The sequence below is a fragment of the Macrobrachium rosenbergii genome, chromosome 55 (genome assembly GCF_040412425.1).
Source record: "Macrobrachium rosenbergii isolate ZJJX-2024 chromosome 55, ASM4041242v1, whole genome shotgun sequence".
NCBI lineage: Eukaryota > Metazoa > Arthropoda > Malacostraca > Decapoda > Palaemonidae > Macrobrachium > Macrobrachium rosenbergii.
The window spans coordinates 60,894,485-60,913,948 of NC_089795.1; the positions used below are offsets into that span (position 1 = coordinate 60,894,485).

The window sequence follows — 19,464 nt, forward strand, 5'->3', positions numbered from 1 at the left end:
GTGCGTCATTTGGACAACATTCTCTAAACATGTTTATTTTTAGGTCGCTTTGTGCATAGTTTCGTGCATTATTTTCCAGGAGAGGGATGTGTATGAAGTCTAAAATTTAATGATTATCAAAATCCCATAATTACGTAAATTTTATTTGATCTTTTTAATGAAAATTAGACTGTCTTTCGGCCATTGAGCGTCTAAGGCAGGAGGTTAGAGCGGTTGAACAGCGATCCAGAAAATAGAGGTCTTAAAGTGCAAGGGTCTGAAGTTGGACTTAGGATAAAACTAAAACGTACTAGTTAGAGAGGTTGGCCAGCAAGGGAGAATAAAGGAATCGGGAATGGAGGTAAACTAGAAAGATTCAAAAACAAAGCTGTCGCAGCTAGGACTTGAAGAGCGCTGCAAACACCCATTAGTAATGCCTACAGTGCACCATGTGACTTGCACTGGCGGCACAACATCCCCACGGGGAATTGCGTGAGTTTGAACGCTCTTGGTGGATAATTACAGCCTTGTTGTTGGATGCACTGGATGAAAAGGAAAGTTGTGAAGGCTCCGATTTGTAAAATTTTAAGAATTATATACTGTATATTACATCGACGCGACTGTGAAAATATCCATTTAATCATTATTTAAATTTCAAATTGTTTATTGAATTTCAGCATTGCCTTGTAAAGCCTGTTATACTCTGATATATTTATTAACGTTATTCATTTGACTGTTGTGTGTTGTGACAGTGTCTGAAAATATAATTCTTCAAGATCACTGTACAATGTCATCCCTATTCATAGTTACACTGTAATTCCGGTGTTTGTGGAGTGGGTTAGTAACGCTGAGGGACTGACAAGTGCAAGCGGACTCATAATACACAGAAGATAAAATTTTTGTGTAATCATCTGAGTGTTTTATTATAAACATCAGAATGATATCTTGCATCCTTCCCTCTTGTCCTTCAGGCTACAGGCGTTCGTAAGAAAAGTCTGGAAATGAATATCGATATTTCATGCAATGGCGGAATACTTATAGGTCATGCATGAATTACATCGTGATTTTTAAAAAATTCTTGCATTTCCTAACATTAATTTCAATTATAAATTGGTTGCAGGAAATGAGATAATGAGCATTTTTACATATTACTTTTTATTAATTGATGTTTGAAAAATGAAACCCCATTTATTTTTATTTCCTGTAGGCGTTTCTGTTGCATGCCATTATTAACTAAACTAGTGCTATGCATGTTTCATACTTTTCAAGGCAATATTATGCACAAACATGTTCAGTTTAACGCAAAAAGTTAGCCCGTGATATTAGAGAAGATAAGAGATGAATAAGATTTCAACCAAGGTTTGGAGGAGAGAAGTGGCTTTGGAAGCAAGAGTAAGAATGCATTAAGGGATTGCAGAGCAAGTTTGTCACTAAGGAGTGACGTCTCTTCTTTGCAAATAAATGAGAGAAACCCGTAGATGATGTGGAAACGGATTTTTTTTTTTTCGGCAGGACAAAGATAGAGCAAAAAGATTTGCATAGACGAAAAGATTGGTCAGAGAATCTTGAGGTGGTTTGGTTACAAGGAGTGAATGGAGTACGTAGGTTGGTTAGAAGTGTGTGTGTGATTTTTGAGTTCTGTGGAGAAGGCGAAGGGAACCGGGAAAGCGGTGGTTTGATAGATTAGAAGAAATTGAAAGACAGGGCGAGAGGTCGTATGGACGGTGGCTAATGCCACAAGCTTGTAGGGCACGTTGATGAACTATTTGAAAATGAAGAACTTATTTCCGAAGGTGTATATTACAAAAACATTTTGAATGTTAATGACTAAGTATTGTGTATGGTTACAGATTAAAGAAATATAAGGTAAATGTTGTATGATGAACATTTGCAAAATAAAAAAAAAAGAAAAAACAAGATAGGCTTAAGGTGATGTATTGAAATCAATTTGAGGAACATTGTTACAGGAGATTTCATGTAATATTGCAATTGGAGGCTATGTATATTGAACATTTTCAAATAAAAGATAAAAAAATGATGTACCCCCTCCACTCTTACTCAGGGTACTACTTGTTATATCAAGGAGGCCGAGACGGGCAAAATAACTCCTCCCTCAAAAAAAAAAGGCTTCTTTAAAATCACAATTTTTAAAAGTATTTTGTATTTTCCCTAACTATACTACCTGAGGTCCTTTACACTAGGAATTACTTACAGCGGCTGTTAAACTCTTGAACATGGTGGTTAGGCAGTAACTACTGTCAGGCAGTCAGGGATACCCGCCTGCCCTGATGTAAACATTCCAGTTTGCCTTTCGGCCCAGGTTCAGATTGAGGAGTGGCGTTAGGTGGGCATAAAATGTAAAGGACCTCAGGTTTGTATAGTTAGGAAAAATACAATTTACTTCTAAAAATTGTGATTTGTTCCGACACGATATACAAACCAATCGGTCCTTTACATTAGGAAGACTCACGAGATGGAGGGAGGAATCTGAGCGAGTCTCTTGAACTGACTGGAATCCTGCACGCCTGGGCTACTACTCCTGGTCGAAGGAGCGAGGAGGAGTACCGTGCCTCTGACATATTGATCGGAGTGTAGGAACTGCAAGATCAAATGTCGGGTACAACCTGTTCCTGAGTGAGAAACGTAAATCATACGATAGGCTAAAGAATCTAAGAGTCGGAGGTAAAGAAAACCCGAGGTAGGGTTTCCCTTATTGTCAGTGTCTCCTTCCTCCCCTTACTAGAGGAAGGAGCAAAATTGCTTTTATGACTCTAGAAGAAAATTAGAACAGGTGCTCGATGTGTAGTCTTACCGCATCAGACGCCAGATCCAGCAAGTATCCTATTCTCATCCCGAAGGAGAAGTAGGAAGACTAGAGGCCAGTAGAGGGAGACTCCTCTCGCCTGGAGGGTTGGCATGTTTTAGTTTAACCAGACCACTGAGCTGATTAACAGCTCTAGGGCCAGCTCAAAGGATTAGTTGATTTTACGTGCCAAGAACCAACTGGTTACCTGTGTAGGACCTAAGCAGCTTATTGTGGAATCCGAACCATTATAGTAGAAATGAATTTCTATCACCAGAAATAAATTCCTCTAACTCTTCATCAGCCGGCCGGGGAATTGATCCAATAACATGTCTACGACGCATGACGGCCGAAAGCAAACTGGAATGTTTGTAGTTACTGCTTACCACCTCGTTCAAGAGTTTAACGGCCGTGTCCAGCTTCGCAGTAAGTAATTCCTAATGTAAAGGACCTCAGATTTGTATATTGTGTCAGATCAACTATTTATTAAACTTAAGCGGGGATATGAGGACTTTTATACCTTACTAACCAGTTTGGTTGTTTTTATACCTTACAACCAGTTTGATTGTTTTGTTTTTGTTAACGCAGGTTATGAACAAGAAGTGGATACCGAAAATATGATTAACTGTAACCAGCGCCACCCTGAGCCCGGACAGGTGTGCTATTTCCGGGACACGTGGCTCAACCAATGCAGGAAAGCCAGCCTTTGGGGATACAAACAGGGAAGGCCTTGCATCATCTTGACTTTTAGCAATGTGAGTCAGTTTTTGTTACTATAAGACAAGCTTGTATTTGAAATCTTAAATATTTGGAGTTGATAGTCACTGTTGTCACTAGCACAAATATACCCAAGCACAGTCATACGGCAAACGAATTCTCTTATAAATGCTTAACTTAGTATACAATGAGAAAGGGAGAACATTGAGTCGACAGAGTTCGGGACTGTTTTGCTATGGTCAAACCAATCTGTCGTGGCGGCGCAGGGAGGGTTTTGGGGATGATATGCGCGCTTGTCAGTTTTCAATTTAATCCTCTCATGGAGAGAGGGATTTACACTAACCTGTTTCCAAAACCTGATTCTCTCTCTCTCTCTTTCTCTCTCTCTCATTGTTTATGGCAAGGATGGCCAAACTGTGGCGCATTGGGTGATTACAGGTGCCCCAGAGATAATAAAAGACAAACCATGCATGCTCACGCAAAAATATAAAGAAATGGAAAATAAATTAATGAATTAGAGTATCTATAATGATAATAACAGTAACTAATTATCGAAGCAAATTCAAGAGTGCCGTTAAAGTAAGTTCATGTTGTATTTATAGGAAATCCGTTTGTCTACACTGCTACATGTATCCATATTATCATTCATATATATATTTTTATAAATATTACTGCTGTTCGCCTAAGTAACTTTTGATTGTAAAAATGTCAGCCTGACTGAGACCGGAAAAGACGTTGTCTATAGGAGCGTCTTCAGTTCAAAACTCTTAACGTCCGTTGGAGAACGGGATAGGTAAGTTAGGCCTTCCACCTATAGGAAAATTTCCCCTATCCAGCCTTAAGATAGAATTGGTCCTAAGGTCCTTTTCCTTTCTACCTGTCTCTTGGCGAATGTTTTTGAAAACAAGAACGTGGACACCTGGTGTGACTGTTCTGACCTAGTCCGGTCAGGGAACTGCAGAGAAACTGGTAAAATCTCGGCAGACGTCTGGAAGGCAGCCCTGTCCCCTTTCTTTTCTATTATTCTATTAGTGAAGTATGAAGAAGCAATTAAGCCCCTCTCGGCGGTGTTAGTGCGCACAGCGTTAGTCCCTAAAGGTAAAGTCGCTTTGTTCAAAAACTTAGCCCCATTCTTTTATCTTTTTTTCTGTATTTAGCATTTCTTTTGTTTCCTCCTTCATCCCCCACTTACTGTATATGTGTTTGAAGTCTAGATTAAGCCTAATTATTATATTGTTAGCTTCAACCCGTTATTCCAGTAAAATACCTAGGATTTAGGGTAAGCAAAATCAGGTTAAATCTCGATGCTTTTTGCCTAAGCGTCGAATGTTTGGAAGAAGCGTTGCGTTTAAAATCAAATTCATCTCAAATATTCTTTGTTAAGGTTAATAACCCTTAACTGGCGACCTTTAGCTAATTAACGACTGTCTTTGAGGTTAACTTTTTGGCTTCAAGTGGCAGGTTACGTTGTAATCTTGGTTTGCAGGGCCGTGAAAACTACGTAAATTGAATAATACATGATCAACCAAGACCCTCACCGTGACATTAGCGACCTTCGTAGAATCTAAAGTACATTTTAGAAAGAATCTGGAGAAAAGGAAATTAAAAACATTAATTCCAAAAAATAAAAGTCAGATATCGAACTCCATTTCATTCTTCCAAACAAGGAACCAGGCATAATAATAAGCAGTAAAGAGAATAGTTATAATAACAGGGTGTAGCGAGAATTAGCGTGAGGTAGGAAAAGGGTGCGACTCGAGCAGAAAGCGAAATCACAATTTGTGTCGTTACTAAGGCCGAGAAAAAGCGGGCCCAGTTCATATACACAAAGTAATGTAGAAATCGCGTCGGCAATTCCGATCATTATTGTTGCATATAGCGGGAATCATTCAAAACGTATCAGTGAAGTAGCAAACGAACTGAAATAGTAATTTTACAATAAAGGTACCGTTCAACAGCGTAAATTTACATGAGCAGACTAGCATTTCTCTTTTCATTCTTTTGTTTAATGTCCGGTGAGAATCTGATAACAAAAGACAAAGTTGTTTGGTAATTTAGTTTTTCCATCCGTAATGTAAAACGCTATGCATGATTGGTATATTTAAAGTAAAATCTGGATACCTGCATTTGTTTTTATCGTTGTTTTTGAATTTGGTGCTAATAGTAAATACCGCCATTTTGGATTCCTCCGCCGTGTTATGCAGTTGTTTGAAATTGTCGAACTGTTTGTGAAGAGAACCGCCATTTGATGTTATCGCTATGGCAAAGGTTTTGAAATTTAGGCTCAACGGACTTTTCCGCCATCTTAAGACCTTGTTATTGTCATCGCTGTTGTGACCAGACTCTGCCCGAGCCACTCTTGGGTCATTTTCTTTTTTTCCTTTCTGCGTAACCCACCTCCTAATATCTTAGCTAGACGGACTTGGTAGACAAAAAACCAAAAGATAATTTAGGCAGGAAAGATAGGCCTTAGTTAGGAGTACCATAACAAGTTCTATCTGAATACCTGCTATAAAAATCATATAAAGAGAATTTAAAATTTTACGATAAAGTTTTGTGGAGTCGGCTCCCAGGAAAATTAAGATAATAAAGCCATCCCTAAAGTCAAGATGCGCATCTATATAATTTTATTAAGATCCATGCCATTGTGCATGTATAAAATCTTTGTTTACATGTTCTCAAGCAGCAAGAAATTCGCTGATTGAAATTCTCTCTCTCTCTCTCTCTCTCTCTCTCTCTCTCTCTCTCTCTCTTCTCTCTTTCTCTCTCTCTCTCTCTCTCTCTCTCTCTCTCTCTCTCTCTCTTTCTCTCTCTCTCTCTCTTTTACCTTCCCTTTTTCTCTCTCATTCGATTGTTGCACTCTGCAGGGTGTAGAGTGCCTTTCCTCCCCATATAGCCTAGTTGGACTCCAGTAGAGGGTCCCTAGGAACACATTGGCACCATAAGTGCCACAAAGAAACATCCAGAAAAATAAATAAAACAAAACAAAAGAACACAGAGAGAAAGTTCTTCTGGAACCTAACCTGCACCAGTGCCTATGGATACTGAGTGCCACCAGTGTGACCTGTACACGGCACACCCAAACTACAGTGCCACCTTTTGAAAGGGTGCCACGTCATTATTGAAGAGACACTTCCTCGCTGCCCAGAAATGCGCCCAGTCGACCCGGTTAGACGCCCTTCCCACCAGAACCATGGCAGCAGAGCATTATAAAACTTTCCTGGGGCTGGGGAGGCGGCAGGTCTCGCCGCTCGGAACTTACCACCTGGGTTAAGGAGCAAGTGGACGACTTGGCCAAGCGGGAGAAGGAAGAAAAGACTCGAGCAGAGGAAGTATGAAGCCGAGCAAGGCAATATGAAGAGGAAGAGAAGAAAGAAGGAGACAGCATGGAGTTAGCCTGCAAGGAAACTGAGTTAGCCCTAAAGAAGGAGCTCGGCTGAGAGAGCGAAAATGGAGAATGCCGAAGCTATGGCTAGCCATCAAGCCTCCAGTCCTACACCTGCTGCATCAAACGCTCCAATTTCGAGCATCAATTCCCTAGTCCCCAAGTGGACTGAGGACGAGCCAAGCATGGCTGGAGGAGATCGAGGCTCTTTTCGATAACTACAGCACCACGGAGACGGAGAGAGCCTTAATACTAGCCAAGCATATGGAGGGAAAAGACAAGGCAGCACTTCGCTCACTGGAGAAGAGCCAGAGAGGTAACATGGCGGAAGTTCGTAGAGAGTCATTACAAAGGCCTCACGAGATAACCCCAGAAAAAAATGGAACAAGCGGTTCGAGGTCTTGCCAAGGAAGTCGGCTGGTCTTGGACAGAATGGGCATGTCACAAAACCCAGTCGATACGGCGCTGGTTCGACTCCTTGGCCTGCATGGCGTTTGAGGATCTCTTCAATCGGACCATGCTAGAAGACCTCTTCCAATGTGTGCCTGGGCCCCTTAGGTATATCTTAACGATAAACAGCTCTCACACTTATGGAAGCTTGTCGCATGGCTGATTCGTAGGGAAACTTTCAATCAGTCGCATAGCACCTCTCAGAAGCGAATCATCCCTCCGCCTACCTCTCGAACTCCACTCGCCCGAAGAATGGACTGCCTGGCAAGACCCTGTGCAGCTATTGCAGAAAGGGGGCCGGCTGAAGCTGAATGCCGATACAAACTCGGCACTAATAAGCAACCTAACCCTACCAGCCAGAACTCCGCTCGATTCATCCGCTCAGCCCTCTCCTCCAACAGTTACTGCAGGCCACCGAGCCCATCCAAAGGCCCGTGCAGATCCTGTGGGGCTGCTAGCCACTACAGTGCTGGATCTCCCGGCCTGTCCACATCATGTCCCCACCACCAAATTTGTCAACCTAATCAGCACTTCATTTCTGCTGCTGGTCGCACGGATCCTTTACCCCGAGAGACTGGAAACCCAGTTCATCTCGGTGGCCCCTCTTCAGAGCACTAGCCTGCCAGTGACCCTTCCGGTCACAGTAGACACTCGCGGCAGACATTAGCCTGATCACTGGGCCCAAGTGCCAGCCGGTGCCATGGTTTGAAGAAACCCGGTGGGAAATGAAGTGGATAGAGGCCACACCATTACCGTTCCTACGGTCCAACTCCAGGTAATGACACCTTGGGGCACGATACCCCGCCTTGGCGTGGTAGGTGGAATTCGGCCCGGGTGGTCTTCTTGTTGGGTGGGATCTTCTCGGAAGCCCGTCACCAACGCCACTCCGCAGCCACGTTACCTCCTCACGGAGGCCCAGTTATAACTCCCAATAATGACAAACCTCCACCTTCCGCCCACCAAAGTGGTCCGCGGAAGGGCGCCACCCAACCTATTTCAGGCCTAGCCCTCTCCAATTGCAAGGGCTGGCCCACCAAGAGGTCCTCCCCCTCCGCGAAGAGATTCAGGAGGGCAGTACCGCTGCAGGGCGTGCAAGCGGGCAGACCACTCCACAAATTGGGAGGGCTGCCCAAGCAAGCAACGCCAGCGGGCGCCCGAACAAAACTCTAGGAGAGGCTACGATCTCCTGCTGGGGCAGGAATCTCTGCCCAGCAGCCAAACCAAGTCGTCCGAGAGGTATTGCACCTCCGGACCCCTTGTCAGGCATGCCTGACCCTCAACTGCTGCCAGTGGAAAAGGCCCCATGCGGGTCTAAATCATGAGCGAAATCCTCCTCCTCCGGGAGATTTAGGATTCCCCATGCAGCTGATCATTGCGACTGGAGGCCTCCAGCACCGAACCACCTTCTTCGCAAAATTTGACTCAGGGGGATGAACCCCTGGAGGATCGAAATGGTACCCCTTCCCGGAAGACCAGGAACTGGCATCCTCGGATGCCGAAGTCGAGATGGCTCGCTCCGGTTGTCGCAGCAGCCCGGGTAGGGCATCCTCCGCAGCTTTTGCAGTTGCCTGACTTGCGCCCGCTAGCCTTCTGGCCTGTCCCCGGTGGTGCTCTCATCACCTGCTGGGCCAGCTACTGATAGGCCTTGGAGGAACCCGAAGAAGAAGAAGTGGCGGAAGAGCCCAGTAGTTGCCGGGCTATAAGCTCATCCTGGCACTAGTGCCCTCTCGACACAGTGCCTAACATCTAAGTGATCCTGGCCCCTTGCCCAGAGAAGGTAGCCAGTGTGATCTCTTCCTTTTATTGGTACCTAGCCTAGGCCACCTTAAAAGTACAGTACATCAATTTAGTAACCTTGTTCTTTCCACTTACCACCGAGCCGCAGTAATCATGTAAGTAGCCTAACTAATTTCCGTAATCTTAACTATTGTGAAACGAGCCACGATGCTCGTGACACATGGCCTAAGACCTCAGTGAGGCACCCATTTATCATATGAGCAACCCTCATGAATTAACTAGTAAATTTTAATTGTATTAAACATAAACCAAGTTGTAATTTAGTTAGAATATTAACTCTTATGTTGGTGCTACGGTCGGGTTAGGATAAGTTAGGCTAGGAATCTCATAGAATGTACCACTAGGCTAGGTCAAAAACATCATGATTGTAGGAGGTAGCCTATAATAACCGTAAGCACCTTCTAGTACTGCTATTAGAATTAGGTAAAGTAGTGATTATAGCTCATATCCTATCTAGGGTTAGGTAGTTCTGTAGCTAGGTAGGCTAACCAGGACTAACCTGCTCAGGGGAAGAAGAGTAACCTAATAGAGGCGAACAGCTTGCTTAGTACAGACCTTCACGCCCGAAAAAGGTGAAGGCCCTCTTAAGGGGAGCTTTATAAATATTACTGCTGTTAAGCCCTCGTAACTTTTGATTGTAAAATATCAGCCTGACTGAGACTGGAAAAGGCGTTGTCTATATAGGGCGTCTTCAGTTCAAACCTTAACGTCCGTTGGAGAAGCGGGATAGGTAAGGTAGGCCTTCCACCCTATAGGAAAATTTCCCTATCAGCCTTAAGAATAAGGTGGTCCTAAGGTCCTTTTTCCTTTCTACCTGTCTCTTGGCGAATGTTTTGAAAACAAGAACGTGGACACCTGGTGTGACTGTTCTGACCTAGTCGGTCGGGAACTGCAGAGAGAAACTAGCCGCCGTCTCGAGGCAGACGTCTGGAAGGTGGCCCTGTCCCCCTTTCTTTTCTATTATTCTATTAGTGAAGTGAAGAAGCAATTGCAAGAAGCCCCCTCTCGGCGGTGTTGAGTGCGCATAGCGTTCGTCCTAAGGTAAAGTCGCTTTGTTCAAAACTTCGCCCATTCTTTTATCTTTTTCTGTATTTCACATTTCTTTTGTTTCCTCCTTCATCCCCACTTACTGTATATGTGTTTACGAAGTCTAGATTAAGCCTAATAATTATATTGTTAGCTTCAACCCCGTTATTCAGTAAAATACCTAGGATTTAGGGTAAGCAAAAAATCAGGTTAAATCTCGATGCTTTTTTTATGCCTAAGCGTCCGAATGTTTGGAAGAACCGTTTGTGTTTAAAATCAAATTCATCTCAAATATTCTTTGTTAAGGTTAATAACGTTTAACTGGCGACCTTTAGCTCCTTAACGACTGTCTTTGAGGTTAACTTTTGGCTTCAAGTGGCAGGTTCGTGTAATCTTAGTTTGCAGGGATTAAAACTACAGAAATTAATAATACATGATCAGCCAAGACACACGTAACAATATATATATATATATATATATATATATATATATATATATATATATATATATATATATATATATATATATATATACATATATACTTATATTATAATTAGCAAGAAGTGGCTAAAAGCCAACCCTATAGAATGTTGAGAGTGGGATTGTCGCAAATTCAGTTTTAACCCAAGTTGACCAGATACCACACATAAAACTTATCAGTATTCTGATCTGTCCTTCCCTTTACCTGGGACAGACATTTTGGATAGCACGGTCAAAGTGGGCAAGGATAAGAGGCTGAGTGCCACTATTAAGTATTTTAAATGAACTAAGCTGCTTAAAACAACCATTGTATGAGGCAGAGTGATTGCTCTGAATTGTCTTTCCACAGGACACCTGGGGAGATGCAAGCAGATGGTCAAGACACCTGGAAGATGACAAATCTCAGGACCCCCTCTCTTCTCCCGGCCTGGCCCCGCTACCAGCGTCGGTAAGAGAGATGGTTCCTCCCGACCACAGCATAAGTTCACCTAAAGGTGTGGCCTCCCAGCCAGTGCCTGAGCTGGTCATTGCTACCTGCGAGCCTCTCACCCCCACCCCCACCCAGTCGCCTCCTCTCTAATCAGCTCAGTGGTCTGGTAAAACTAAGGTATACTTAACTTTGTCTCAGTCTGGCACAGACACCATCGCGAGTCAGGATTCTGCCATCTCTCACTTTGCTGATGAACTCCGAGAGCTGCAACGGATCATGGTAGAACTAGCTAAGAAGGTCCCTGGGTCAGCTGTCAAGGAAGCAGATGCAGGTGGCACTCACGTACTGCCTCTGGGCTCAGGTCCCCCGATTCCCCAGCCGAGAACAGCCATCGACATAGGAGAGGTTCATGGAGGAAATACCACGGGTGTGGATAATTCCAGGTAGCTTAAAGAGAGCTTCTGAGCTCTCCTGGCACCTGTGCCAACTTGGCACAGTGCCACCCCTTCATCCACTGAAGATCTTGGCACCACTATTAAGAAAGAGGATGTCAAGGTCCTCCACTGTTCTCTTCATTCCCTTTTAAATGCTCTTCCTTACTCTTTCCCTATAGCATTTCCTTCCTCCCTGTGATTACTACTTACTTTGTTAAAAACATGAACACCCAACATGCCAGCGCAAGCTTTATCAACAATAATTTGCCCTCGCCAAAATTTGTTTAATCATCTCTGCAAATGCAAAGTGCTATTGGTAAAGATTAGGCCACCTGCATAAGTCTTACTCCCCCTTTTTGCCTAAATGGCAGGGGCATTTAAAACGATATGCCATTACCATCTGTTATTACTTTTACCATGGTGCAAAAATGGCGTAGATGCTGGCACTGATCCTTGCAAGTTCTGCGCACTCAGTTTACCTCCTTTTGGCCCCCTTGGGCTAGAAATTTTCTAGGCCTGTTACAGTACTCTGGATTATAATTCTGACATACGTCAAATAATTACCTTTATTCTATCCCCATTGGCTATTCTGAATATGTCATTTGACTCTCTCTTGATTTTGTAATAATCTCGAGTCAAGACTTTCGCGCCCTTGAGTTTATAGTCCAACTTTTGTAATACAAGGGACCAATGGCCGCTATCTGAAAGCAGTGTCCTGGGTTGCCTGTTTTAATTCTCTTCTTTTGTAATAATTGGAACTTCATTCCTCCCCCTTTTTTCTCGTTTGCTTTGTTCATTTGTACATTAAATGAATACCATTAAAATTTCGCCTCGATTAACAAAAAATCAAAAGCGTAAATTGGCACCATCAAAAGCCAGTAAAATCATAAAAAATGGTGAAATACAAATTGCGGAAAATGGCAACCCTATACTACATGAACCCCGTCTAAAATTAGCATAATTTAAAGTCAGCGAATTAGAACTCGTGAATAATCTCTTTGCCTCGCTCGCTCACCCAGCTGTCAAATTCCCACTGCAAACATCAACTGTCAAGATAGCGATTTTTTTGAGCTATTAGCTACGCTTTGAGTTTGTAGACCATTATTGTCCGTTGATTGAAAATATGAATTGAGTATTGTCATTACAATTTCTAGTAAAGGGGATATCATTTAAAACCAACGCTGTATTATCATTTAGACCGCCTCCTCAAGGCAAACTAACTACTGTACATGCCACTAATCACTGCTGTACATGCCTCTAATCACTGTTACTTATATTTTGTCGAGTTTAGCTCTTGTGATTATCAGATTCCAGACAGTTAAAGCACCAGTCAAATTAGGGTATTTAGTGACTTAAAAGCACCTTCACGTAATGGAAATTACCTTGTTTTATAAGCCACAATGCACTCTGCGAGTAACGTAAATTGTTCAGCTCATTCCTCAGTGAGATATCATATACTTTGTGTGCCGCAGAGACTTAAATGAACAAATTATAATTAAAGATCATTACAAAGTAATATCAGTTTGTGTTGGAAGGAGTATCTTAGTAACGTAACGTAACGTAACGTAAAGCATCTTTTCCAACTTCTTGATTATCAACATTCGCACCCGAATGAAGGTGCGTTGTTATCTTGTTAGGGAACTATTATAATTGCAAAGAAGTCGCTAAAGCCAACCGTTTAGAAAGTTGAGTGGGATTGTCACTGCATAGCCGACCCAAGTTGACCCAGATACCAAACACAGAAACTTATCAGTATTCTGATCTGTCCCTTCCCTTTACCAGGACAGACATTTGGATAACATCGGTCAAGGGGGCAGGAAAAAAGAGGTTGAGTGCCACTCCCTTAAGTAGCTTAAATGAACTAAGCTACTTAAAACAACCGTGATTCATATACAATCAGTAAGCTACAAACGTCCTTCAATATCCTACAAACGTCCTTCAATATCCAATTTGCTCTACCTCGCAAACAATATATTTTCATATATGTTACCAAGGGAATTTTTTAGTTGATAATAAGTTTTCGTCTCGTTAGCTCCAGGAACCAGCGCAAGGACAAGAACTCAGGACTACAGTGGGCGCATTAACGATAATTACGCTGACCAGCAAGTGAGGTATAAGTGGATATTGGCTCCTTGTGTGATAAAGTCATAATATGGCTGCGTAACGACAACGCATTACACGGTCAACATGGCAGAGGTGGGTGGATATCGTCTCCCAAATACAAACACCTGAGTTCGACTAGGGATTTGTACATGGGAGCCGATGTCTGTATACCTCAGCCTGCTGGTTTGCGTGGGTTCTTGTCCTTCACTGGTTCGAGCCCACGGGACGACGAACTTATTATCAACTAAAAATTCCCCTTTGGTAACATATATGAAAATATATTATTTCCGAGGTAAAAGCGAAAACTTGGATATTAAAGGACGTTTGTAGCTTACTGATTGTATATGAATCACGGTGATGTGATAAAAAGTCATAATATGGCTGCGTCGACGACAAGCGCATTGCACGGTCAACATGGCAGAGGTGGGTTTATATCATCTCCAAATACAAACACCTGAGTTCGACGGGGATTTGTACATGCGAGCCGATATACATATACCTCACTTGCGGGGCATGGGTTAATGCGTCCACTGTAGTCCTGAGTTCTTGTCCTTCGCTGGTTCCGAGCCCATGGGAATACAACTTATTATAACTAAAAATTCCCCCTTAATAACATATATGAAAATTAGTATTTCTTAGGTAGAAGCGGGTGGATGTTAAAGGACGTTTGTAGCTTACTGATTGTATATGAATCACGGTGATGTGATAAAAGTCATAAGTCATATGGCTGCGTCGACAAACACATTACATGGTCAACATGGCAGAGGTAGGTGGATATATATCTCCAAATATAAACACCTGAGTTCAACGGGGGATTTGTACATGGGGCGATATCCACTTATATCCTCACTTGCTGGCAGCGTGGGTTAATCGTCCACTGTAGTCCTGAGTTCTTGTTTACGCTGGTTCAACAATGTCGGACAACGAACTTATTATCAACTAAAAATTCCGGTTCGGTAACATATATGAAAGTATATTATTTCCGATGTAAAGCGAAGTGGATATTAAAGGACGTTTGTAGCTTACTGATTGTATATAAATCACGGTGATGTGATAAAAAGTCATAATATGGCTGCGTGTGACAAACGCATTACGGTCAACATTTTAAAGGTGGGTGGATATCGTTTCCAAATACAAACACCTGAGTTCGACAGGAGATTTGTACATGGGAGCCAATATCCACTTATACCTCACTTGCTGGGCGTGGGTTATTCGTGCACTGTAGTCCTGAGTTCTTGTCCTTCGCTGGTTCATCCTCGGGACGACTATAAACTTATTACCAACTAAAAATTCCCTACGGTAACATATAATGAAAATAATTATTTCCGAAACAAGCAAATTGGATATTAAAGGACGTTTGTAGCTTACTGATTGTATATGAATCACGGTGATGTGATAAAAAGTCATAATATGGCTGCGTCGACAAACGCATTACGGTCAACATGGCGGAGGTGGGTGGATATCGTCTCCAAATACAAACACCTGAGTTCAACAGGGATTTGTCCCCTCCCCGATATCCATATACCTCACTTGCTGGCCAGCGTGGGTTCTTTTCCTTCACTGGTTCGGCCACGGGACGACGAACTTATTATCAACTAAAAATTCCCCTTTGGTAACATATATTTTGAAGTATATATTTCCGAGTAGACACGAATTGGATATTAAAGGACGTTTGTAGCTTACTGATTATATATATATATATATATATATATATATATATATATATATATTTATATATTTATATACATATATATACGTCATATAGCTGTAATCTTCATAGTAGCTATCAAAGGGGCATCCAGGAAAAGGCAACACGTACAGTATAATATAAAAACAACAGTTTATTTTTCCGACGGCGTTTCACAATATCTCATTGCATCTTCAGTGCTGTAATTTACAAAAATATAACTTTAAATCTTATAAGAAAAATAAAAAAAACTACTTAAAAAAACACTATAAAGACGTACATGACCTACCTAAACTGAGTTAAAAGAGAAACTAAAACATAAAAAAGAAAGAGCGTAAGTAAAAGTCGAGGTACAGACCAAAATATAAACAAACAACTTGTTATGCTATGAATAGCTGTGTGGAAGCTATCTGGGTGTTTAACGAGGGGATGGTAGTTTTAATCATGATGGACTCTAAAGTGGTAAGTTCCCCTTCGTCTTGCGCGGAAGATATGATTTTAAAACCAGCAAAATTGATGTTGGTTTTGCACTGCAACGCGTGATTACGTATGTTGGAGGCTTCGGGTCTGGACAGTCTGCAGCCAGTTCTGAAACTAACTCCCTGGTGACAGTGGATTCGGACCTGTAGCAACCGCTTTGTGCATCCAGCGTAAGCTCCCTGTTCAGACTTTGAACAAGTATTTAAAATACGATGTTGGATGACAAAAGCGGGCCAATCTGTCCTTATATCTGAAAAAAAGAACCTATTCTTAGAGGGTTTTTTGGAATAAGTTTGAAATTAGCTGCTGGTAATTCTCAGTTTAATAGGGTTAATTAACTTTTATCGAAATTTATTATTGTAAATGAAGGGAAATTTTGCATAAAAAAACAATTTCGGGACTTTATATACCAATGGAGAACTGTGTAATTTATATTGAAGAAACTTCTAGAGGGGTCTATAAAAGTACTTTACTAGAAAACTATTGTTTTTGAAAAATTGTAAAAGGAAATTAATTTTTTCGCGAAATGCGCTCCAAGAGGATGTCAAGGGAGTTAGTTTCAGAACCGGCTGCAGACTGCCCAGACCCGAAGCCTCCAACATACGTAATCACGCGTTGCATTGCAAAACTAAAATCAATTTTGCTGGTTTTAAAATCACATCTTCCACGCAAGACGAGGGGGAACTTACCGATCAAGAGTCCATCATGATTAAAACTACCATCCCCTTGTTAAACACCCAGGCAGCTCCCACACAGCTATTCATAGCATAACAAGTTTGTTTACATTTTGGTCTGTACTTCAACTTTTACTTACCCTCTTTCTTTTTTTAGATGTTTTAGTTTCTCTTTTAATTCAGTTTAAGTAGGTCATGTCCGTCTTTATAGTGGTTTTTAAAACAGTTTTTTTTATTTGTGATTTATTTCATAAGATTTTAAGTTACATTTTTTGAAAATTACAGCCTTGAAGATTCAATGAGATATTGGGAAACGGTCAGCAAAATAAACTTTGTTTTTATATACGTGCTGCCTTTTTTATATATATATATATATATATATATATATATATATATATATATATATATATATATATATATATATATATATAATAACCAAATACTTTAAAGGACTGAAAGTGTGTACGAGTTTGCGCGGCGCATCTAAACTAAAGAAAAACAAAAAGTAAAATCGGTGCATGGGATGCAAAAGATTGGCCACCCCTGGTTAACAGAGTCGAACTTCTATATTTTTAAATTCATAAGATTTGTGTTTTATTTTTTATAACTGTATTAGTAATCAGTTATGAGAAATGATACTGAACCATGTAAAATAATTATTCTAACCCGGTATATTACAAGAAGTTAACCTGCTTAAAATATGATTGGCTGGCACATCGCTAAATCCTGTAACTTACTGTAGAGGTTAAAAAAGTTAAGTTCATGATAGGGTACAGGGTATGAATAAGGAATTTACAGTCTGTTGTCTTCATTAAGTCATTGACTACCATACACATCTATAGTGGAAGTCTTATTTCTGTTTCAATGTTTGTTTAATTTTTTTATTACAGCTTTTTCTATTTTTGAAATAAATTTCCTGCTTAATTCATAGTATTACATACAAGGCACAAAATTTTGCAGAGACCGGATATGACTCAGAGAGAGAGAAAAATCGTCAAAGAGATTAAATGAAAATGAAAAGTAATGCATGAACATACGAACCAACAGTACGTTGCATGTTGGACATATTGTTGTGTGCATTTAGTTTTAAGCCACATTCACATTTGCGCATGTCGGTTGTAGATAGTATTTCGAACACTGTTAATAAAGGTTTTAAATATTCCATTAGTTATTATGTTGTGATTTACAGATATTAAGGATTAAGGAAATATGAATGTTGCCAAAGGGTTATTTATAAAGGTGGGCATCCACTAAGGAGCCGGACATGTATAACTTCTCCGCCAACCATGTTAGTATTCATTTCTGATACTGTAATTTCAAGTCGGTTAAAGATATTGTAGGACAGTATTGTTATATTGTATAGAAAAAATTATTGAGGTCAGTTCTCCTTGCAAAATAACGTGAACTTATACAATGAACAACTGAACTCTCTCTCTCTCTCTCTCTCTCTCTCTCTCTCTCTCTCTCTCTCTCTCTCTCTCTCTCTCACACACACACACACACACACACACACACACACACACACAGTATATTACTCATACTATCATTTTAAACTTAATGTTTTCAGAATGTAGGGTTTGATTTTTAAAATACAAATGAAATTGTTTTGTAGCTAATAAACATCAGAACACTGCTGCTTTCTTCTTGGTCAGTATTTGCTTTAGAAAGTAAAAAAGAAAATTTAATTATGACACCCCTTTAAGAGGATACAATTTAAAGATAAGGAAACATAGAGGAAATGCTGAGGTTAGCTAAACTTACATGAAATAGATTGCACAGAAGGAAAAGAGTCTAAAACCAGGTTTCTGTTCCCATGACGCCTGTTTCCATTTCAGGATTCGGACTTCATGCCAGAAATTTCAGGAGGCCCGAGGGAATATCCAGAGCAAATCCCCGAAGACCTTAAGGAAGAGTTCGAGCATACCAATGCTGTAAGGATATTTAATTTTATACCAATGCTGTAAGGATATTTAATTTTGGCATAATTAACAAACTGTCGCTTTGATTAGAAGCAGACCAATAACAAGAGTATTTTTTGTCTTGTTACTGATTACAGTATATGTTAGCTTTAGAAGCATAATCATTATTATTTTATTTTTATTTTCTTCATTAGTAAAATGGTATGGGCGTTACGAAATGTATAAAAAGCACGTGCTTAATTTTATAAGATGTTTTTATAGCAAAACATTCTTTATATTTAAAAGTATCTGTTCGTGGTGTGACGTCATAGGACGACAAATGGCGGGAGGGAGCATAATGTGAAGAAATGCAGGCGGGAGGGAGTGTTGAAAGGACTGTGGTGCGGTAGAGAGAGCTCTCTGATGGTTAGGTTGTTAATTTTGGGTGTTAAGTCTGTTTTGTGGTTTTTTGTAGTCGTAAGCTGGATTATATTATAAAAAAAGAACAGCGTGAACAGGTGGGTGGATTGCATGATTGTAACATTAATGGACGGGTTAGGTTAGAAAGACATTCAGTTATTTCATCAGATCAGGACGAATTTTACTAAAAGATCCCAAGATGTTCTTTACTGACACAGTAAAAGCTTTGTTCTTGAGGGAATTAAAGTTGTTTGTTTCCATTTAATTTTAGAAAAGTGAATCATAAAAATATACTGAATAATTATGAAACAATTATATTAACGTGATACATAAACTGAAATTGGTGTGGGTTTTGAGTAAAATCGTGAACTGACTGAAAATGCTTTAAAATCTTTCTACATTTCATAAGTTTTCATGACGCTGAGATTTATCTTCCAATTTCTAGAGAGTTGGGGTGCACTGCACAAATGCTTATGATTATAACCCATACGCAGTGTTCAATGAATACTTCTTTCTGAACAAGAACGTTACTGGGTATCTGCCTCCTCTCGTCGCAGTTACTTTTGATCTTCAGGGAAAAGGTAAGATCTTTTTCTTGCATTCCACAACAGAACTCCAGTTCTGTTGTGGCGATTTATGTCAGAATATCAGATACCTTTGATATGACACTCAAGATAACCCTTCTGAAAAGAAAATTTCGT

The 19,464-nt window shown here is 40.7% G+C and overlaps 1 protein-coding gene across 9 annotated transcripts in view; it reads left to right on the forward strand.

The window, feature by feature from the left end:
- The window catches only part of LOC136835314 (sodium/potassium-transporting ATPase subunit beta-like), a 45,194-nt gene that overhangs the window by 12,881 nt on the left and 12,849 nt on the right, over positions 1-19,464 (forward strand). For 7 of the 9 annotated variants that reach the window (XM_067098645.1, XM_067098646.1, XM_067098647.1 and 4 more), the window contains 3 exons: positions 3,371-3,537; positions 18,281-18,376; positions 19,209-19,344. In XM_067098645.1, coding sequence (XP_066954746.1) covers positions 3,371-3,537; positions 18,281-18,376; positions 19,209-19,344 — 399 coding nt within the window. Of the gene's footprint in view, positions 1-3,370; positions 3,538-18,280; positions 18,406-19,208; positions 19,345-19,464 lie in introns of all 9 variants that reach the window. The other 2 variants (XR_010852100.1, XR_010852099.1) reach the window with 1 other exon arrangement.